The sequence below is a fragment of the Eriocheir sinensis genome, unplaced genomic scaffold (assembly GCF_024679095.1).
Source record: "Eriocheir sinensis breed Jianghai 21 unplaced genomic scaffold, ASM2467909v1 Scaffold30, whole genome shotgun sequence".
Classification (NCBI taxonomy): Eukaryota; Metazoa; Arthropoda; class Malacostraca; order Decapoda; family Varunidae; genus Eriocheir; species Eriocheir sinensis.
In genome coordinates, this window is record NW_026111610.1 from 467009 (window position 1) to 490000 (window position 22992).

At 44.3% G+C, this 22992-nt stretch overlaps 1 protein-coding gene and 1 long non-coding RNA gene across 5 annotated transcripts; one reads left to right on the top strand and one right to left on the bottom strand.

Moving 5' to 3' along the window:
* Positions 1-6478: 6478 nt before the first annotated feature.
* LOC126991567 (uncharacterized) lies at positions 6479-10157 on the top strand. 3 transcript variants are annotated; one of them, XR_007745648.1, is made up of 4 exons: positions 6479-6672; positions 8554-8655; positions 9150-9313; positions 9463-9775. XR_007745648.1 is itself a non-coding variant. In XM_050850293.1 (4 exons), the coding sequence occupies exons 1-3, from the start codon at positions 7462-7464 to the stop codon at positions 9311-9313; spliced, it is 516 nt and encodes a 171-aa protein (XP_050706250.1). In that variant the 5' UTR covers positions 7288-7461; the 3' UTR covers positions 10004-10157. The 3 variants fall into 3 exon arrangements, 1 of the variants encoding a protein (XP_050706250.1); XR_007745647.1 differs by lacking the exon at positions 9463-9775 and adding an exon at positions 10004-10157 and having other exon boundaries at positions 6495-6672; XM_050850293.1 differs by lacking the exons at positions 6479-6672; positions 9463-9775 and adding exons at positions 7288-7711; positions 10004-10157.
* LOC126991569 (uncharacterized) lies at positions 9077-13246 on the bottom strand. 2 transcript variants are annotated; one of them, XR_007745650.1, is made up of 4 exons: positions 13089-13246; positions 12491-12699; positions 9982-10131; positions 9077-9288 (listed from the first exon to the last, which is right to left on the bottom strand). It is a non-coding gene; the product is annotated as an uncharacterized LOC126991569 (long non-coding RNA). The 2 variants fall into 2 exon arrangements; XR_007745649.1 differs by lacking the exon at positions 13089-13246 and adding an exon at positions 12942-13077.
* Positions 13247-22992: the final 9746 nt, after the last annotated feature.

The window sequence follows — 22992 nt, forward strand, 5'->3', positions numbered from 1 at the left end:
CTTCAGGAATCAGTGCGCCCTGAGCTGCAATCTTTCAGTGTCAGGAATCAGATACGCCCTTTAGTTATTGTGTGGGTGTTGTTTAAGGGTGAGGCCGGGCTCTGTCCCTCTCCCACGCCCTCACCGATGATATCAAGCAACGGTGATGGATTTACTCCGCTAGGTTGCCCAAGCTATTCTAGGTATTATGCATATATAGGAGGGGGGTTGAGAGAGAGAGAGAGAGAGAGAGAGAGAGAGAGAGAGAGAGAGAGAGAGAGAGAGAGAGAGAGAGAGAGAGAGAGAGAGAGAGAGAGAGAGAGAGAGAGAGAGAGAGAGAGAGAGAGAGAGAGAGAGAGAGAGAGAAGAGAAGAGAAGAGAAGAGAAGAGAAGAGAAAGAAAGATGGAAAGAAAGAAAAAAGGATTGAGAAAAAAAGAGAACGAGAGAGAAAGAGACAGATAAAGAGAAAAAAATATATACCCTGTCCCCCCCTCCACCCCACCCACCCACCCAACACAAGCATCACCGCGGGCATCACGTCCTCAGATGCCTGTGGAGTCTTCCTTTTCCCCGCACCGCACCTCTTATTTTCCCTAATGGATACGAAAATTCGGCGGCAAAAAGAGCCACACCCAGAAACACGGATTCCTGATTACCTATTCTTGGTATGGTGCAGCCTTTTACTTATTGGTGGGGAAACTGATGTTGTAGTCACTTAGTCTCAGTTTTTGCTCATCACCCCAGTGCTTAAAACACTCCGTAATAAAACAAAACCTTTAATGGGTGTGGACCGCTACTTACTTTTATGGTCATACTCCTGTTGTGCGTCATTAGAGTTACGGCTTCAACCTCGGCACTAATTGACTCTCCTCCGACCTCCAACTCCGGTCAGGTGGGAGAACACACATTCTGGCGCCTCGCTGTTGGGGCATCTAAAGAAGAACCGCACCCAGTGATAGCTTATAAAGGGGTCAGTGCTTCATTAATGGTAGTTGCAGCAGTAGTAGTAGAAGTAGAAGTAGTAGTAATAGTAGTAGTAGTAGTAGTAGTAGAAGTAGTAGTAATAGTAGTAGTAGTAGTAGTAGTAGTAGTAGTAGTAGTATGGGAACCAAAAATTTCACCGGTGAGGATTGGTCGTGCTGAGGTGAGTGGTGAGTTACCTGTACGGGCGTGAGTTACAAGGAGCGTTTAATGGTTAGGCCTACTGTGGCCTGCTGCCCTGCTAACACACCAACCTGAGGGCCGCTAATGACGAGCGAGGAGGAGGAAGAAGAGGAGTCTGTACTTCGTCTCAATTGGCAGCAGGAAGAAGTGGAACAGCACACACACACACACACACACACACACACACACACACACACACACACACACACACACACACACACACACACACACACACACACACACACACACACACACACACACACACACACACACACACACACACACACACACACACACACACACACACAACACAACACAACACAACACAACACACACACACACACACACACACACACACACACACACACACACACACACAACACAACACACACACACACACACACACACACACACACACACACACACACACACAACACAACACAACACAACACACACACACACACACACACACACACACACACACACACACACACACACACACACACAACACAACACAACACACACACACACACACACACACACACACACACACACACACACACACACAACACAACACAACACAACACAACACACACACACACACACACACACACACACACACACACACACACAACACAACACAACACAACACAACACACACACACACACACACACACACACACACACACACACACACACGAGCATATATATATATATATATATATATATATATATATATATATATATATATATATATATATATATATATATATATATAGTTGGTCTGGAAAAAGAGAGAGAGAGAGAGAGAGAGAGAGAGAGAGAGAGAGAGAGAGAGAGAGAGAGAGAGAGAGAGAGAGAGAGAGAGAGAGAGAGAGAGAGAGAGAGAGAGAGAGAGAGAGAGAGAGAGAGAGAGAGAGAGAGAGAGAGAGAGAGAGAGAGAGAGAGAGAGAGAGAGAGAGAGAGAGAGAGAGAGAGAGAGAGAGAGAGAGAGAGAGAGAGAGAGAGAGAGAGAGAGAGAGAGAGAGAGAGAGAGAGAGAGAGAGAGAGAGAGAGAGAGAGAGAGAGAGAGAGAGAGAGAGAGAGAGAGAGAGAGAGAGAGAGAGAGAGAGAGACCGGGGGATGCCTCATCAATGAACTGAACAAAGACGACCAATAGTTTGAAGTCGGCCTAAGAAAGCTGCAACTCGGAAACATTTGCTTAGAAATTACAGATGAACCAACCTTGTTTGAAAAATAATTAGTAGTCTTTTATCTAAGAGGAGAAAAACACTGGGAAGCGCAGTATTATTCAAACCAACACGTGGCACAGAAAACAGAGCTCACGTCACCTGCGGCAGTAAGAAAAAAAAAGTAAGCGGAAAACCCACAAGGGAGCGAGAGGTGTAACCGCAGCCCGCTGCGAACCTCTTCATTAGGCGACATCACACGGGGGCTTCGGGTCGAGTTGGTAGCGCCTGGGGGCGGGGCTGTGGCGGCCCGAGGCGATCACCACAGAGGGGAGGGAATGCGGGAGTTGGTGAGGCGGGATAGGCGTGGGGAAGGGAAGCGACGAGATAGGCGAGGACAGTGACGCTGAGTGAGGGTGGAATAGCAGGGAGTGGTTTGGAATGAGTGAAATTTGGGGCGTCTGGACGGTGAGGGCGCGTGACTGCGGGGGACGAAGACGCTAAAGGGGGAAAGGAGAGAGTGATCGTGAGGTGGGGTAAATGCAAACTAGAAAAGGAGGCCATGTGACTTAAGTTTAGTGAGAAAGCGAACCGTAAGATGAATAGAAACTAAACATATGGCTGGCTGAGGAAGAAAAATACTACAACTATGCGAGTGATGATATAATCCTCTCATTCATTAGCGAATTTAAGAAGGCGTTGCTCAGTTACCGTTTAAGCCTGAAAAGTCTGCACCAGAACGAGAACGTGAGCCTTGTTACTTTGGGCCAGTTCGACAGTCTAACACAGTCATTGTAAGCGCCCGAACCAAACTGTATTCTCCACAATAATCCGTTTTTTCTAGCCAATATCAGAGACTAAAGCGACTTCCTGTGTGGTTTGCTAAAATCTCATCCTTTTTACATCAATCCCAGACACTATGCAAGGAATTTTAGTGGCATTTTGTGTTTGGTTGGGGAGCTTACAAACTTACTGTATTGGACTGTAAAATTGGCCCTTTGTCCTTAAAAGCTATTGCGTGTCTTAACGAAAAAAATATCACAGAAACATTGCATACCAAGGACGTGCATGGTGTGCCCTACTTGCATGATTTAGCATCTCTGGCAGTCAGTAATACAGTATGCATCAACATGCCCTAACCCCCTATCCCTGCACCCCGCCCCCCTCGCCGCGCATTGTAGAAAGAATATAAAAAAACCCATCGAGCTACATCCTTAGTATCTTGGAAGTTAGTGAAAAATTAGTTGAAGAATCGAGAGTACACTTAATCCTGAGTCGAGGCAAGTCTGTAATTTGGGGTTCTGAAGTTTACAGTTCAGTGACTCTCATTTAAATAACCGTTTTTTTTTTTGTTTTTGTTTTTTGTCCAGACAAGTAATGGATGTCTTATTTGGAGGCAGGCAAGTTATCGGATATGCTACTAGAGCATCATAGTAATTTGCATGCATCGAAGGAACTTAGTAAGACTATTTTAGAACTCTCATGAGCGGCAGGGTAGTGTTTGGATGCTTCTGCCCATCAAAAGTCAGAGAAAAGGGAAAAGATAGGAGATTCACGTTGATGTCACGGGAATTATGTTATCGCAGTCTCGCAGTTATGTTCTCGCAGTGACTCGGGCACAGCACGTGTCACGTCTCGATGTCGTCTCGTGGAACTACTCGCCAGTTCTTCACAAACGGATAACTAAATACCCGACGGCACACTTTTCTCAGTGTTCTCTAGAGGCTTCAAAATAGACCTTGAGGAAAATACTTAAAAGAAATACCTCTCAGAAAGAAACTGTTCACGACCACTGCTCCAGCTCCTGACACAGAATTTTCCAATTCTCGTGATTGGCAAGAGTGACCCAGAGATCAATATTTTTCATACAACACTTAATAATAATTAAGGATTTGTATGAACTTAGTAGGTGCCTTAAATAGACCTCTCTTTGATGGGTGACAGGCTGGTGGGTGACTGTTCCTTTGCATCGCCATATGTTAGGCACATTAATACTCTCTCTGGAGAACTTTGACCCAATAAGTAACGCAGGAATTCTGTCAGCAAACAAAAATGAAATTCGTAAACTTTCCTGAGTGACGCGTCAGTATTAGGTCTAATGTGTGGCTGCGGCCGTGAGGCACGCACCTAGAAGGGGGAGTTGTCAAGCACCCACCTATACAGCCACGCAGCCCGCCCGCATGTTTATATCTGAAGCATCAGTCCTTATTATCACTGTAATCGTCATTATCTATAACACTGACGTCATCATCATCGTCGTCACCGTCACATTCATCATCAGCATCCTCACTTCATCTTTCCACCATCAATGTGATCCGTCTTCAGGAGCTCCAGACGTGAATCTTCTGATCTCATCGCTTCATCTCCCTCTCCGCTTGCCTCGACTTCGTTTTTGTTTTTCCATTTGCGGTTGTCATTCTGTCAGCGTGACTGTCTTATGCGTAACATACAGCAAAAACATTTTTAACTAGTGCTAAAAACTTGCCGAGAAGAGTCTTTGTGTATCTGAACAAGCCGACGAGTTAACAAGCCAGAGGAAGATCCAGTGATTGTGTTCGTGTCCCCTCGTTAGCAACCAACAGGTCGGCGTTGGTGTGCGTGGTTATCGATAAAGGAATGAACGGCCTTTATAATGAAGATACCAGATCATTATGTAATTTTGGGTGAAATTAAGATTAATAGGACGAAACAATAGTCGAGTAGGACAATTCAAGTCCTAAAGCTGTGCTGTGTCACGAGAAAATGTTGCCTCTTCCATTAAGTTGCTGCTCTCAGTAAATTACTATTTCTAAGAAAAACAAGGTAAACATTATTCCGGCACCGAAGCTGTTAAATGCCTTGTTGGCACAGAAGAAAGCGTAATGCGCAAGTAAAGTCCGTCACTACGCAACTAGCCCACAGGCGAGTGTTGGGATGGAAGACGAATAGGCGAGGGTCACCTTCCAGGGATTCAGGTTACAACAAATTACTTAAAACCTGTACCCTAGGATTGTTAGGTAACAAGGAAAAGTGTGTGGAAACCCATTTGTCTCAACTCCTCAGGGGATAGAATCCTGGTTATGAACTGAGTATGCTAACCACTGAATCAGAGTGATAAGGATAAATGAAACTACTCATGTTTAGCAAATGGAGTTTATATTATTAGATATTGTAACACCTTTCTTTCCCTCCTTCACCCTTACATTCCCTACAGAACATTACTTCCGAGCACACCAACGACAACCACTCCACCAGTCCGTCACAGCAGATCACATCCATTATCTCATCACGTGTCTCTCATCCTTCCCAGCCTCTTTACTCGCAGGTTTTATCTTGGGTAAGGAAAACTTAGTGTCTACCAACTCTGGATCTCTTGCAAATCGTAGAGATTTGTCAGTCTTGTGGTGCCCAAAAAGTCAGTTTACGTTGCCTTAATTATTGTATTCTCTGATTATTATACAATTCTGCCAATTATTACGCCCACCTTTGTGCAGCGAGCAGGTCACGATGGGGCGACACCGTGGATCATCACAGTGTTTCAGTCCTCGTGACGGCGCGTCCCCCGCGGCGCCCCTGCTCAAGGTTGTCCCTCCTGCCTTGACTCGCAACAAATCATAACAAGTTTTCCCCCTCTCGCCCGCCACCTTAAAAGCTGTTCACCCTTTGCTCCTAGTTCTTGAAATTCAAGTTAATAAATAACACCAAATTTTTGTTATTATTTTAACTGATACGAATGTTTGCTGAAATATTACGGCCACACTATAGGAAACCAGATATCATTCACCAACACTTATCAGTTATTACAAAACGAGTATCGAATAATGAATATAATTTCTTCGTTTAATAGGACGATAAGCCAAATACCTTGTTACCCTGAAGGCAAATACCAGTTCAAGGTTACTTGCTTGCATAACACCCGAACGATGATTCCAGTTTTATTTCATCTTTCTCTTCCTGGCTGACGAAGGAAAAAACGTTTAAATGTGAAAATGTTACCTAATCTTAAGTTTCTGAAAGTCTTAACACTCATAATTTGTTACTTGGATTTTAAAATGCGCAGCTTACAGACACGACTGAGGCCACCGCATGATTTTTTGTTTATTTCCTGTTAAAATTTATATTCTTGTTTCGTTCATTATAGTGCTGGGAGATAATGCTGGCGACGTTCATACTGCTTTATACAGAAAATTTGGTTGTTGAGGACTAACATGAATTAAAAGACGAGAGAAGCGAACAAGGGAGTGTAATCGGCACGCTGACGCATTAAAGCAATGAAGCAGTGAAGCTCCTGACCCTCACCCGCCGCCGCCACTACCGACAGAGAGCGAGCGGGAGGCGGCCACCACGTCTCAGACAAGTCTTCATCCCCTAATTTTAGAGGTGCGTAGGTTGTTCTGCAAGTTTTAGGCCTGTTCATAGATTGTAACCAAGAAGTAAGACAATTACGTTGTTTCAAATAACTAAAATTCAAGAAGTGAATGACTTGTTGCCAGCTTCACCTCTGATGTCGGCCATGGCAGCCACACCCGTGGCGCACATAAATAGAAACGCTGCCCACGATACCTAGACAGCCGATCATGTTTGAGGAAGCAGATGCCAATATGATTAGTGTTTGACATTGCTAGACCTGCTTTTCCTAGGTAAAAGTATGACCATTTGCAGTTTGCTCTAATGTATTTACAAACCTACCTGCTGTTTTTTGTCTGAAATTTAGTTTGCATACGTGATCCCGACCAGCGAGATAACACACAAGCGTCCATATATCTGAAGTGTGCAGTGAGTAGCAACCTTTATATATAATACACATACATACATACATTTATAAATACACAATTACAAACGATAAGCATTATGTAATATACATATACATACATGTACACACATAAGTACGTTCATGCATACACTACATACGATAATCAAAGTTCGCTTATTCGTGTCACAGCTGCTAGGTTGAGAAAGAGACTAAATTCATGCGAATAGTACAATTTCATGGCTAGGCTTGAAGAGGCATGCACCTGTGCTATCGAAGGAGCCATCTCTATTCACAGCCGAGACTTGTGAAGGCTGTGACGCGCCGCAGCGCTTAAAGCAGCTTTCTGAGCCGCGGTAGCAATGTCGTTGGCGTCGCTTCGAGGCCACTTTGACTACCGGGGATAAGCGGGCCGCTGCATGGACACCTGTCGCCGGCGGGAGGTGGGGGCGGCGCGGAGGGGCCGAGGTGGCGGGGGCGGCGGGGGTGGCGCGGTGGAGGGCTTCTTGAGGGATAATCGTTGCTCGCTCTCGGTGTCTGCCAAACAGTGGGGTGAGGAGGAATGTGGCGGCCCCGGAGAGGGTTCCCAGAGGCGGTGTGCGGGTCACAAGGGAGGCAAGGGAGCAGTGGCCGGCTTCCTGCCTCGCCTGCCTGTCCAGGTCATTCCAGGTTGGCTGACCAGTTGTTGTGTTGCAGGTATTAGTCAAGTTTCACATGATTGATAATACTAATTCAGCTGAATGCTTGTGAACGGGAATGATTGTCATACTATAAAATTATTCACGAATCCTCTTTAGCTTTATCCAAATTACTTTTTGTCAATTCCTCCAAACATGAAACGCTAATGCAGCCTCGTAAGTGTTTGACAATTCTGTACTAAGTCCTTACTTCTTAAACTCCAACCCTCTTGCAAAGCACTAACGGAATAGTACATTTATACCAATATGTGTACTAACGCTGAGTATTCAACTGTGCATTATGAACCCCGTCATAAAAAAAGTCTTTTCAGGATAGTAAGCCTCTTTTTCTCCTTTGTTGGTTCATTGACCTTCACCTCGTCTTTTTTGTCAGTTTATTTCCCCTGAGCCCGGCTTATTACTTGTGGCTCTTTGCCTGCATCTGTACACGTCTTTCATTGACCCCCCCCCTCTCTCTCTCTCTCTCTCTCTCTCTCTCTCTCTCTCTCTCTCTCTCTCTCTCTCTCTCTCTCTCTCTCTCTCTCTCTCTCTCTCTCTCTCTCTCTCTCACACACACACACACACACACACACACACACACACACACACACACACCCCGTGGCACAACTGGTAGAGCTCTGCGCTGCCAGGCTTCACGGTCTGACAGGGCGGCGGTTCGAGCCCGCTCAGCCCGGATTCTTTCCGTTGACTAGGAGTGGTTACTGTCACCCATTGAGCAAGGGGGATGGGTGTGTGAGGTCCCGGCAGTACCCTCAGGTAGGCACACTGGAGCGCGCGCGCGAGCACGCACACGTTACCATAATAATCTTTCAGGCGAGTCCTCGCGGTGGAAGGAACGTTTCGTCCGGCAGACTGGCGGGCGGCGAGAGGCGGAGGCTGTGAATGCTCCCCAAGTCCTGCATCACTGCTGGATGGGTAAGTCGTTGTTGCTGTGTTGAGTTTATAGCTGGTGTTGCAGATTTTATGGTGTGGCATAGTCAGATTTTAGGCATGGCATTGAAAGAGGATTCTGTGGGTCGGTTTGGTTAGGAGGTTGTGGTGAGGTTGTCAGCATGTGGCTAGTATACCTGTTATAAAAAAAATAGTTCGTGTGTAGGGTGGAGCCAGGAGTACCGCGGTAAGATGGGTGAGTTTTTAGTGTTTGTTCATCTTAATTCTACTTTCTCTAATTTTCTCTTTACTTCGCGTCATATGACATTCAGTTACCTGTTCACGGATATGGTCTTGATAAGGATAGCCATTCATGACAAATTTTCGATGTACTTTAAGGTGCTAAGTAATTTGTGGTCAAAATCTGTTTTGATAGTTAGAAATTTACGGATAATAAAACTTTTAATACATTTTGTAATCTTTATGGAGGTCTTAATCACGTTTTACAATGAAGCATTTCTTTTCTTCTCCTCTCAAAGGTGGGAACCCAGACGGCAAGAGTTACGCCGGGCAGGAGCAGGGTGACGAGGGCACTTGGTCTCCAGATGTAGTGGACCCGATAACGAAGGTTGCCAGGAACTATATTTGCCGGGCGAAGCAAAGTCTCGGCAGTTCATCCTGGTCAGGAATAATGCCATTTTAGGTAAGTAAATATGGTAATATGATTTTTCTAACTGTCAAACACTGAAATAAACACTGAAATAAATAATGATGTAGGGCTTTTAAATTGTGGTAACTCATTGACGTGAAACATATTGGGTGATGCCGTGCTTCTCTCCCCATGTGGACCAGAGAATTAGACGTTGACACTACGGTTGGCGCCGCCCTTCCCACTCACCCCTCCACCATCCTGCACAGTGCCTACCTCTCCTCATCACTCACTGACCCCCACCCCTTCCCTGCCTTACGCCTTCAGACTGATTCACACTATACGTAAAGTGACCGGCACGGAACGTACCGTACCGGACCGACAAAATATTCTTCAATGGGAAACCCATTGTAGTGTTCACACTGCTACGGACCTGCACGTCTCCGGCGCGGACCGTCACCAGCACTTGCCGGTTGGGATTGTCGGCGATAATAGTCTGCAGGTCATTGCCGGTACGGAACGTCCGTCCGTCCGTCCGTCCGTCTCTCTCTCTCTCTCTCTCCGCTTCACACGTCCCTCTTTGCTTCACACGTCCCTCCTCTCGGTTCATATTGTGCCTCCTTTTCCTTCCTCTACTCGTCTTTACTGCCACCCTTAATCCCCTACTCACACACTACTATATTCCTTCTTTCCTGTCTCCCTCTTCTCGGTTCTTCTTGTACCTTGGAACTCTGCAACCTCCAGCCCGTCCAAGAGCACTTCCCTCACACAGCCACGGCAGATGTGTGCGTGCCTGGGGTCGTGGGAGGCGATGCGTTCTGCGTTCTTCAGCCGTCAGGAGGTGTGGCCCCGCGTCCTTTGTGAAAAACCGGCTGTTGGAGAAAGTCGTGCATTAAGTTGACGTTACGAATATTTTTAACACGAAGGCAGCAGGAAAGATTAATCTGATTATTCAAGAAGGCTGAATTAACTCCCCAATAAAGTGTTACTCTCAAGTTTTGTTTTACTCGATCATCAAAGTGAAGATATATTAACTGAAAAGTAGCTTGAGATAATTAATTTTCAACATGGGTATTTTTGGATTGTTTTAAAGCTTGTTCTTGTGTACGCACCTCTTCGTTTCACAGCAAGACATCTAAAGTGAGTCGGTACAGCTCAAAATAAGCACTCACAAGAACACAACCTCATCATTTTCAGCTATTACTAAATCCATAACAGGACAAAAGCCTTCCCTATTGTTTTCCAGTTCTCGGTATGATCTTTGAGTACTCCATTCTCCGACAAATCCTCTAATTTAATCTCTCCGCCTGGCCCTCTGTCTGCCCTGATTTCCACAATTTCTAGGTAGCCCCTCTCTTACTTATCTTGCCAGTCTGTTAAAAATTATACGCATGATATGATCTGAACATTACATTCCTTATTCTTTCTTAGTATTTAGTATTTCATCAAATTGGTAAATGTAACAATAATATTCGTACTCTATTGCTACTATTATTAAAGCAACTGAAAATTATGATAAAAATATAATAAATGGATGTAGTTATCATTATTGTGAGTATAATAATGGTATATTCAACAAGTTCGTAATGGTAAATTAAGCACGGGTAAGGTACACACTCCTAATCACCTGGTTATCCCTTACACCTGCCCGGCTAGGAGGTGAAGGATGGCACGGGATTGAAGGGTATGGGAAGGGAAAGGAAGGGAAGAGCAGGAGCAAAGGAGAAGTAGAGAAGATATGAAAGGGTGGTAATTGAAGGTGAAGATGAGAAAAGGCAATGGAGAAAAGAAAAGAGAAAGTAAAAAAGGTAAAGAAAAGGTAAGGGAAAGAAGGGGATAGACGAGGAGGTAAGAGAGGATGGGATGAGCAGCGAGCAGCTTTTTTCTACGGTTTTCCTGCTTCCTACAATTTACTAGTCCAAGGAATTAATATTACGACACCTCACGAATTAACTGGATTATTCGTTTGGCATCTTCCTCTGTTCTCTCTTACAGGAGCAATGAGACGAAAATTGTCCTTAATATGTAACTCGGTCAAGTAATTGTTGCACACTAACCCCTCTTTCGGCCACCTTCTTGGATTCTTTTTGGGAGCAGCGATTAGCGTTTTTTTTTATTATAGTTTCCTTTTTTTGTGTGCCCTTGAGCTGTCTCCTTTGTTGTAAAAAAAAAAAAAATTCACTCATGTATTAAAAAAGGTAGTTCAAACATTTCCCTTTTGAGGTCACATATTCGACTAATATAGGCAAAGGTAAAGTTAGGGGCATACACTACAGCTGCGAGTGGCCTTTGTGCTCATCTCCGTGGCAATGACCCTTGAGCCTGTGATAAGAACCCAATGCCCCGGGACACAGGGTCAGTGTGACATCCCGGGTTACCACGGTTACTTTTCCAAGGTTTCCCCAGGTACCCATTTATCGACCAGCCGAAAGGGAGGATGAACAGCTGGGTGAGTGTGTCATCCATGTAAGTAATGTTCTGAAATTATTTCGGATATATCAATTTGAAACAGCCAAAGTTCATAGATAAGGATCAAGGGCCATTTTAGCTTGAATCGTATTGATTTAATGGTCATACAGATAAACGAGCGTAAAACAAGAAAAATAAGATTACATAAGGAAACTGATTGAAACATTTTCTGCACAATGCTGTCGAGAGCAGAATGCTATGAAGTGAACTGTCTTTGGAACTTCATGAACAGAAAAAGGTCAATAGAATGCAAACTCCGACCTGGATTGAGTGTCGATCTACCACAAGAGATAAAAACAAAACTTTAAAATTCTCTTCTTACAGACTCCCGCTTCCGTGGTGCATTGTTAGAGTGATTAGCTACGAATCCGCGGGCCCGGGTTCAAATCCCGGCCCGGGCAGTCAGCGTGCAACTCGCCCCAAGGATGGTCGATTAGTGGTTATCTGGGGAAACCTGAGGAAGGTAGACTGTGGTAACCCGGATGTTACACTGGACCTGTGCCCCGGGAAAAATAGATTCATGCCCATCACACACTCGAAGAGATAATGAGACAGAAATTAGCACCACAGCCACGCGCAGTTTTAGCGTATGCCCCAACTTCGCCTTTTAACCGATTCAAAAATTTACACTCATTAGTAGTAATCCTACAAAGGAGTACTTTAAACCCATCCCCAATCCTTCCTCGGGTTACAGTCTAAACCACACCAACATCCCGAGCTAGTTTTCCTCAAATACTTATTCAACGTCCAACAGTGACTCACCATACACTGAGGACGCCCATCCATGCTCGTCGGCTCCATGAAGAATGGGCGGGGTGTTTCGTCATCCCCTCTGGCTCCTCTCACATGGAAGGACGTTCAACCCTCTTTTATAGACGAGACTGCAGCTTCCAATAATCATCATCCGTAATTTTCAGTGCGTGGATTGAATGTCTGGTAAATCACATCCTTCGGTACTTCAGCAATTCCCACTGAAAAAGATTTAAATTAAAAAGGAAACTCATAATTTAGGTTAGATGGTTAATCCAGCCGCCTAACTCAAATATAACGTGCATATCCGTAATTATTACCTAAACCCCGAGCTTACACCACATACAGTAACTTTCAATCAAACACACGAGTCACTTATTTGCAGATAACAATACAGGATAAAATCAATAAAAAAGAATGAGAACTATCGACGCTATGTACCATCTACACTCTCCTGACTGACCTGCAAGGCCGGAGCGTCACTTAAGTCAGAGCGTTAATGGCTGTGTTATTTCATACAGAAAGTCTCGTATTTTTTCATCAAACTTGTACTCTTATATCCTTTCTACGGGTGGCCTACAAGCTCAACACGGATCACAGGAAAACTCACTGGGGCTCCGTTAAGAGGGTGAAGTGATGGCTGGCCGGGCACGTGCGTCTCCACCAGCTGCGGTTTGAAGCTCAACTGACTAGGATTTCACGACGAAGTTCCTGTTCGCCCCAGATGTTCGAAGCCGGGAGTCCGAATGAATTATTTTATCATATTTCACTTCACTCTACAATGAATCAAGATGTACAACATGACTTTGATTAATGCTCAGTGTTACGCTCTTATATGCCATTGATTTACTAATGTGCCCAATGCCCAATAATCATTTAGAGAGCACCTCCAATTCACACGACTTCCGAGACATGAAGCAAAACCCTTGAGCAGAGCCGGTAGAATGAAGCACTTTCGTTACTTGCCCTTTCATTTTCTCATAGACTTCCGCAGGTCCCTATAACTTGGTGACACTCTCCAGCCATCCATACCTCTGGCGGTCTCGTGACACCGAGGACAAAGATGAATTTCTCACGAGATCCCTCACCTTGGCATCCAGCTCGCCCGCCCGTCTCCTCGTCTCGGTGGTGATGTCACGGCGCGAGCTTCGAGCACTGCGGGGCGCGAAGAGTTATTTGCAGGACAGGTTTAAGTGGCTATAGTCAGTTTCCTTTGACACTGAAATTGCTTTTATTTGTTCATATAATTTATTAGTACACAACTTTTTATTTTTATTATATTCTTAGGCCGTAAAGCACTGAAATGTCAATACTGAAATGTGTAAAGTCGTCGTTAGCTTGCAATTGTTAACCACTTGTTGTAAAAATCCGTTTCTAAGCAAATTTTACTTCTGTTAAATTAAATATCTATGTTTGACCAAGAAGCAAATAAAAAGGTAACTCACATACATATTTTTCCTCTACTTATATCCCCTTCCACCACCACCCCCCCTACACACACACATCAGCACACACACACAAATATATACACACACTAACAAACACACAAAACAAAACAAAAAAAGCCAAAAAAAAAACGAAAAATCAACAAAAAATCACGAGTGCCTACAATTACTTCCACAGTTTTAAACAAATGTAAACTTTCAGCACGGGCTTGAGTGTGACACCCAAAACACAGGTAGGAGGGAGTCTCAATAATTGCCCACGACTGAAAATCATGGAAAAAAAAGCTGTTCCTGACCGTAAACTTATTGAGTGAGTGAGCAAGAACCTGATGGCGGGGGATAAAGATTTGCGGTGATGTGGATAATGTCCATGAAGCTCTACGTTAATTATTTACTTTTGGTCAACGAGAGAGAGAGAGAGAGTTTGAGAGAGAGAGAGAGAGAGAGAGAGAGAGAGAGAGAGAGAGAGAGAGAGAGAGAGAGAGAGAGAGAGAGAGAGAGAAACGAAGAATAAGCTGTCAGGACAATTAAGCAATCAGACATATTAGCTGAAAAACTATACAGCAGAATATTTTTGGAATTTTCTTGTGTTGTTCCTTCTAACGCCATTTAAAGGAAGAGGGTCACTCTAAATATATATCTTACCCCTTTGAGATCGCTGCCTTAATCACACACACACACACACACACACACACACACACACACACATTATTATTATTATTATTATTATTATTATTATTATTATTATTATTATTATTATTATTATTATTATTATTACACTCACCACCCCCACTCCCTTATTATAGGTATCCCTTTACAATACACCATAGATTTATTTACCTTTAAAATGAACATGGGACAAACCTACTCTTTTTTTTTTTTTTTTTTTTTTTTTTTTTGGTATAGAAGAAAACAAAATAACGAAAAAAATCAGTGCAACGCAATATGGTATGACCTGCAGCAATCCATCGCAACGTGAATCACCTAACTAGAATTATATTATCTAACCAAAGAACTTTTCATCGATACAAAGCAGCGCAATTATCAAACTGGAGCAAAAGCGACCAGCAAGCACCACGTTACGACGCAATGCAACTCAACCAACAGAATGAACGTAGAATAGTGGTACATATTATTTCTTTTCTGTATAAAACAACATCATAGTATTTTTTTGTTTGTTTGTTTCCTGTGTTTTGTTGCCCTTTAACTGTTTCCATTAGTGCAAAAATAGGCAGACAGCGAAATAAAAACTTCAAAGGAGTACAGAAACGCATGGACGAAAGCCACAACACAGTCCCACTTTGCAAGAATGAAACACACACACACACACACACACACACACACACACACACGTAGCTCCTCCCCAATCAAAGCTTAATCCACCTTCTCCTCTTCTTTGCCCCATTCCCTCTCCCCTCCTTCCCTTGCCCTCCCGCCTTCCTGCCTTGGCGTAATTTTTACCATTCTCTCTCCGCCCATGATTACACACTAAATCAAGATAAGAGTCCACTTAAACCAGCACTAAACCACTTCGCTATGACCGGTTTAAAGCTCCTCCACCGGCCTTAATAACTATCTCTCATACAGATCTCCGAAGGCTGTCCGCTTAGGGAGAAAAAACGAGTAATTGGTTCAGAATAATAAACTAAAACGACGGTAATTATACGTGTTATTATAAAGGGAGGACGTGGCCGCCTGCTGTGGTGTGTTGTTACTGTGTGAATCGCAGAGGCCCGCCGAGGCTGTCCGTGTCCCTGCCGCGGTGCTTGCTCTGCCGCTCCAGTTTCCCTGTAACGGACGAGGTGCTTCTCAACCTCGTGTTATGTGCCCATTCCTTCCCCTGCCTCTGCCTCGCTCACCCCTGCCTTGCCGCTCTCCTCCCCGCCTCGCCCTGCCGCAGTGATACCCTTACATGGTTTTCTCAGTACAGTTTGTTATTTTTCCTTTTATCGCAGGTAGACCACACATTTCCTGGTCCACTTTTCCTTTTAGCACTGTTCTTGTAGGCTTGCTTTCCTCCCTGGTACACAACTTCCTTGCCGGAGTTTTTCCTTTAACATGGGTTTCTTTCTTCGTACTCTCCTGTGCTTCCGTGGTGCAATGGTTAACACGCTTGGCTACGACTCCGTGGACCCGGGATTAAAACCCGGCCCGGGCAGTCGGCGCACAGCTTTCGGGCTGGTTGATGAGTGGGTACCTGGTAAAAGCTAGGGAAGGTAAACTGTGGTAACCCAGATGTCACTCTTGCCTTGTGTCCCGGGGTGATGGGTTTTTACCCGCCGCAGGCTCAAGGCCCAATGCAACAGAAATGAGCACCGAGACCACGCGCAACCTAGGACTTGCCCCCAACTTTACCTTTTACTTACCCTCCTGCCTTGCGCGGCGCTCATATTTCCATTAATTTATTTATTATTTTCTTGTTTGGCTACTCTCCTGGTGCAGAGCCGCCTTGCCAGAATCTTCACAATAAAATAAATTTGTTCCCTGATACTCCCCGGCCAGGCATGGAGTTGTATTTTTTTGGTTTTCCTTAAAGATACAAAAGTCTTGCCTGTTCATTTTTTTTTATGTAACACTGATTAGCTTCTTGGTGGTTCATTGTATGCAATAAAGCCCTCCCTTGCTTGGTTTCTTGTTTCTTGTACAAACTGTGCAGTGCTTGGCTGATTTGTGCAAGACCTCTGACCGGCGCAAAGTTCTCCCTCTTGCTGCATCCTGTCTGGTGCAAAGCTCTTATTATTTATGTTTTATCTGTTGATAGTTTTTTCTCCTATGCTTAGTTTTCCTCACTGCACGAAGCTCCCTGCTGGATCCTCTCCCGGCACAGTGGTTGGCTGCTTGTGCCCCCTGTCTAGTCCAAAGCTCCCCCTTGCTTGGTTCATCGATAAATACTCACAATCTGATGGTCGCCTCTCCTCGCCACAACCGGGCGGAGCCGTGGAGCGTGAGGTTGGTCACTCATAAAACAATTTCGCTGCACTCCCCGTTTTTTCCAGCCGTCCCTCCTTTGTGTGTGTAATAGTGCGTGTGGCTGTGTGTTCGCTCTCGGTGTGCTTGTGTAATTTGGCCCCGTGTATCAGTGCAATTGTTCCCTGTCCGGTGAGTGAAGTGCAGCTCTGAGTATCGTGTGTGATTGTGTGTGCTCCGCGTGAGTGTGTGTGTGTGTGGGGGGGGGGGGGGGGGCGGGGGGGGGGGGGGGGGGGGGGGGGGGGGCGTGTGTGTGTGTGTGTGTGTGTGTGGGTGTGTGGGGGTGTGTGTGTGTGTGTGTGTGTGTGTGTGTGTCGCACGGTAAATCATCATAACGTTCTCGCAGATTACATGTGCGAAATACAAGCAGGTATTTATTTAACCAATGTTTGCAGGGCGTTGAATTGCAGGTGGTCTTTACGTTCACATGCGCGGATGAACGTGGATAGGCGTGTAGAATGAAAAAAGGAAGAAAAACGTTACTCCATAAGACTCTAAGGAAGACAAAAGACGTTTACAGATTCGTTCTCTTGTTAAGCAAACTTTCGTTATTTATGTTTCAAGCAGAATCATCCAGCGAGCGGCATAAGCATTTACAAAGTGTATTAACGTAGCGAGGCACAAAACTCCTCGCTTTGGTCATAAATGTAAAAACCAGGATGCAAGCTCTTTACGAGGGCCGCTTCCAAATTATTTACAAAGTTGACACGACAAGAAAAAACACCAAGTTTGTGTTGTAATTATATAGGATACAAAGTTACAATTACACCGACGAGGAAGAATGACCAGAAGAGTATTTTTTTTCTTATGACGTTCATGCAATAAAAGTTGCACTAGTTGAAAGGCAAATCAAGCCGACAATACTTTTTTTTTTTTTCATGCAGGAACAACGTCTCTCTCTCTCTCTCTCTCTCTCTCTCTCTCTCTCTCTCTCTCTCTCTCTCTCTCTCTCTCTCTCTCTCTCTCTCTCTCTCTCTCTCTCTCTCTCTCTCTCTCTCTCTCTCTCTCTCTCTCTCTCTCTCTCTCTCTCTCTCTCTCTCTCTCTCTCTCTCTCTCTCTCTCTCTCAAATACACACACACACACACACACACACACACACAATCATCCATACATACGCACATAGTAAAACACCAAATAAATCAGCATTCCATATCCTGATTCTCATTTGCTGAATAACAATTTCTCCTAACGCCAAACCAACAACTGACCGTTCACACGCTTTTCCGCCATTACTGCCAAAGATAACAGAAATTTAGGTTCTTAACGTGTTGCCCTGATAATTATTCTGCTACCGTCTTTCTCTCTCAAACCTGTCGTAACTTTCTTTTCAGCCCCATTGACTTTCATAAATCCTGTTTCATAACACTCTCCTCCCCTCAGGTGCGTCATAACCCTCGCTGCCTCATAACTTACGAGTCCCATAGTTCCGTCCGGCTACACATGCGCCTTCAGGGTAGAGCGTCGCGGCCAGGTGCGTGATGCAGGTGTGTCCTACAGGTGACAGGTGGTGCGTGAGGCGTGTGATGGTGTTGGCGCTGATTTACTTTTCTTCTGAAGCATCGAAAGTTGCCGTAAGGGAGGAAGCTAGAGAACGAAGTGTCTCTACAACGCCTCGACTGCTAATATATAAGTTAAAAGACAAAACATTCTTAAATAATGCACTGTCCATAGCCTCGATGATCTTTAATCCAATATTTCTTTGTGTAAGTGTGCATCTGTAGTGCTTTAGTGTTTTAGCTCGAGCAGCCAAGTACGCAACGTTTTGAAAAATTAATGTACTTTCGGATTCAGCTTCATTTATTGCGGTGACTCGTGACTATTCAAAAGGTTTAGCTTGTTGTCGTGCCATTTTTCAGCATTAGCTCGCTTTCACGTAAATTTGGATTCATATGTCAGGCTTTGCTGCCCCTAATGCATTGTGGCTCCGGGACCAGAAACAGGCGGCGTAAACGTTATGCGTTACCCACCACGACGCCACGCGCTTCTGAGAGAAAAGAAAAGAGTCGCCGGGGACCACACAGAGACACTTTCATTAGAGCGCCTGAGTCCCGTGGAAGTTATTATTCTCATGCTTTAGGTGGCGAGGCGGCATTTTCATCTCGGCGCGGGTAGGGAACAAGCCGGCCACCTCCTGGACCTCACACTTTGCCTTTGTTTTCATATCTTGACAGCATCAGCTCCCCCGACCTTGCGGGGCCGCACTGATGCTGTGAGATTGATCAGAATAACATAGTATAATCCGGCGTTTCTTGTTAGCTTAGTACTAATCAAGTTATATAATTTCTCTTCAACACGGGGAAATTGAGTTGCAAGTCTTATATAACGATCTTTCATACACAGTATCATAGCATGGAGTAGTCTTGCCTTTATCATTACTTTTTTGCTGCGGCGTATAAAACGTGTTGGCATAAATGGTTAAACATTGCCGGCGCTGCGATTACTCGACGAAAACTTGTATAGCCTTGGATACAAAAATTCCTCTGCCTCGAAAAACAATATAAAAAAGGCGCCACACAGAGCTAGTCTGGGCGAGGAGCGGCGCGCCTGCACTGCATACCTGTGAGCCGCGGTGGGTCGTCTAACCCGCCCCGTCCACGGAGCAGACCGTCTGTCCTACCAAAGTCTCTCGAGATTCTTGAGGCTTTGTGTCCTAACTACCCTACGAGTGAATCGCCTGTGTAGGTTATGAGTGGTTGGAAGAAAAAACGTTAAATGGAGAAGGAAAGGGAAGAGGAGGAAGAGAAGGAGGAGGTACAAAGTGGAATGCCAAGGTAATTTTTTTTTCATTAACCCTGTCTTCTGTTTGCCGTGCAGGTCATATTAAGAAACCTTATTATTTCAACTCCTCCGTTCTGTTTGTCTTGGTCGCGTGCCGTATTTGGGCTAACAGTCAGGTACCATAACCGTCCCCCTGCCATCAGCTCTTCTTAACAACGCTTGTCCACACTCATTACTTCTAAACACTCGTTAAAATATATTAGATTTCGTCTGCGACCTAATGCAGCGTCTGAAGCTTTTCTTTCACATACGTATACATACAAACATAGATACATGCATACAGACATTCATAATTATATACATGTACACAGAGAAAGACAGACAGACTAACAAACAGACACAAACAAGAAGGAAGACAGTGAGAGAATATAATGCATTACTTTTCTGAATATTCATTTAGGTTTAATGCACTGTCCATTTGTGTGAATATTTTACATTTTTCTACCCTTTTTCGTGTATGGTTTCCAACCAGCTATTCTTTTGCTAACGTTCGCCTCCTGATTCGCTATTGAAAATGCTGCTTCTGCTGATAATTAACATGATATTTATCCTGGTATTTAAACATATATTTGCTTATAGTTCTCATTTCCTACTTATTTACTAATTTCATTAATCTTTTTTGTGTCAAAGCTCTGATTTATTTCCTGTCTTCTAGATTGCCTTCACCTTCAACGCCTTAACAGGAAACGAAAGTCGAGTAGCTTATTTGTCATTATACAATTTAGTAACGTTTTTTTTTTTCAATGATGTATTGCGAACTTAACAGGTATATTTGACTTGTTCTATTGATATTTTTTGAAGAAACGTATCTGAATATCAATAAATATCAATTCAACTCTTATTTCCAGAAATCGTATCTGTAGTTTTCGCCTAAAATCGTCTCTGTACTTTTTGTTTTTTCACTCCATCATTTTCACCTTCATCCTTCATATGCTTTCGCCTCACCCCGCAACAATTGGGGTGGCTGAACAACAAAAGAAAGAAGGAAAGAATTAAAATTATGGTACCCTCCTATTATACCTGTGCTCATATTGTTTGATTCTCTCTCTCTCTCTCTCTCTCTCTCTCTCTCTCTCTCTCTCTCTCTCTCTCTCTCTCTCTCTCTCTCTCTCTCTCTCTCTCTCTCTCTCTCTCTCTCTCTCTCTCTCTCTCTCTCTCTCAAAAGATTTACCTTAATGCACGTCACACTAGCCAGTGATCAACAGACTTCGATTTAACACAAATGTCTCTATCACTCTGTTTTGTCCTCCAATTAAAATAATACGCGTAGTTTATTTAACAATAAAACACGTGCAGGCACACACACTTATACACACAAAATTATCTATTATTCCAAAAAAATATGAATAAATTCGATGCCATACATTACACTATTGGATTTTCCAGTGCAGTATTTGGCGACATTTTCCCACTAAGTCACATTCATTTGCATACCTTTTGGCAATACATAAGTGAGTATAATAAGGAACCTCAAAACATACTCCCAGAAAGCTAGAACTGACTATCCCGCCCTTTCCAACAAGCATCGGTTCACATAACACGTTCCAATGCCTTCCTTCCTCTTCACCCCACTCCCCTATCTCTGCCTTCCCCTTCCTCTCCCTTCTCTCCCTTCAGCCGCCCCATCCACCTCACACCGCCGGGCACTCTCACGGGCAGACTCCCTCGTGCCACCTCGACAAGCCAGGACTCAGGTGTGATCGCGGGACATGTGGTACTTTAAGTCTCATAAACAACCCATGAATGCCAGGTCGCAAGTGCGGCTATTCGGGCCCCTAATGCGTGTCCTCGCTGTGAAGGCCGCGGGACACCCTCTCTCTGTGCCTCGAGTCAGTGGTGTTTTTTGCTCTCATTTTCTTCACTGCGTTTTTCTTCTTCCCTCACCCGGGCTGAGTTACCGACCTGTAATTCTCTAAACAAGGTGGTTGGGCCGAGTCAGCATGAAACCAATTTCTCCAATGAGCCAGAGAGCAATAGTACTGAATCTTCTAATGTTGCAAATGAGAAGACCAAAGCGAAGTCGAACCTGACTTAAGTTTTTTTGTCCACCTTAAATCTTTTCCTCCTTTTTTTGTATCCGAGGCGGCCACACTTACACGGACAATTGGACAATGACGCTAAACTTCGCCCAAGTAACTAAACAAATTGTTCCTTGATGACAATTAGGATTTAAAAGAATGTTGATTTTACAGCAGACGTCCAGGATGTTTACAGATAGACAAGCGGCAGGTGAGATGTTTATGATATATATATATATATATATATATAGATATATATATATATATATATATATATATATATATATATATATATATACACACACACATGAGAGAGAGAGAGAGAGAGAGAGAGAAATTCACGGTGTCCCTGTTCAAAAAGCCCCGTACGTCCTTGGTGAAGAGCCGCAATGTTCAGTTACTGCCTCGGAAGCTTATTAAACAAAACACCCTATCCTTCTTATACAGGACCTCCACCACCATCACAACCTTCACAGTCACTACCTCCACCACCACCGCCACCGTCTTTCTCTGCTGTTGTCACGCCGGGAACTCCTTCGCCCCTTCGCCCCGACGCTATCTAAGCCTCACGACGTAAAAGGATGCAAGTCAAAGGGAGGACTTCCTGCGGCGCTCGTTGACGTCCGTTTTTCTTCGTTTCCCATTAGCGTTTGTCGGTGTGTGTTTGTGCTTCTGTCGGTGTTTGAGTGGGTCTGTTTGTCTGTTCAGTTGGCTGTCTGTGCATGTTTCTTTGTGCCTGTCTGTTTGTCCACCTGTTTTTTTTTTCTGTTTCAGTCATTTAGTTCATCTGCCTGTCTTTGTCTTTCTGTCGGTATGTCTGTCTTTCTAGCTGTCTGTCTGTGTGTCTGTCTGTATGTTTATATGGCTGTATTTCTGACTTTCTGTCTATTTATGTATATATGTATGTATCTTCCTATATTTATCCAACTCTTTTTTCATCGTTCTTTTCCTCTTAGATCTCCACCCTCTCCGTCTCCTCTTCCTTCGCATGTCCCTCTTCTTCAATTTCTTTCTCCTCCTCACCTGCCTCTCGCCCCCAAAGACAACATCCAGGTAAGTAAGACACCACGGGCTGGACAGGAGCCATTTCTCTTACCTGCTGTGTGCATTTAGAGGGATTAGCGGGGAGCTGAGTCACTGGTGTGGAGTGTCATTTGGTGTGTCTGTGTGTGTGTGTGTGTGTGTGTGTCGCGTTTGCTTTGTTAGTATATACAATGAAAACGGAGTTGATTAATAGAAAAGTACACACCTGTGACGCTAATGGTTCAGTCCCGTCACCTTCTGCTCCCTCTACCCGAGCCTTCC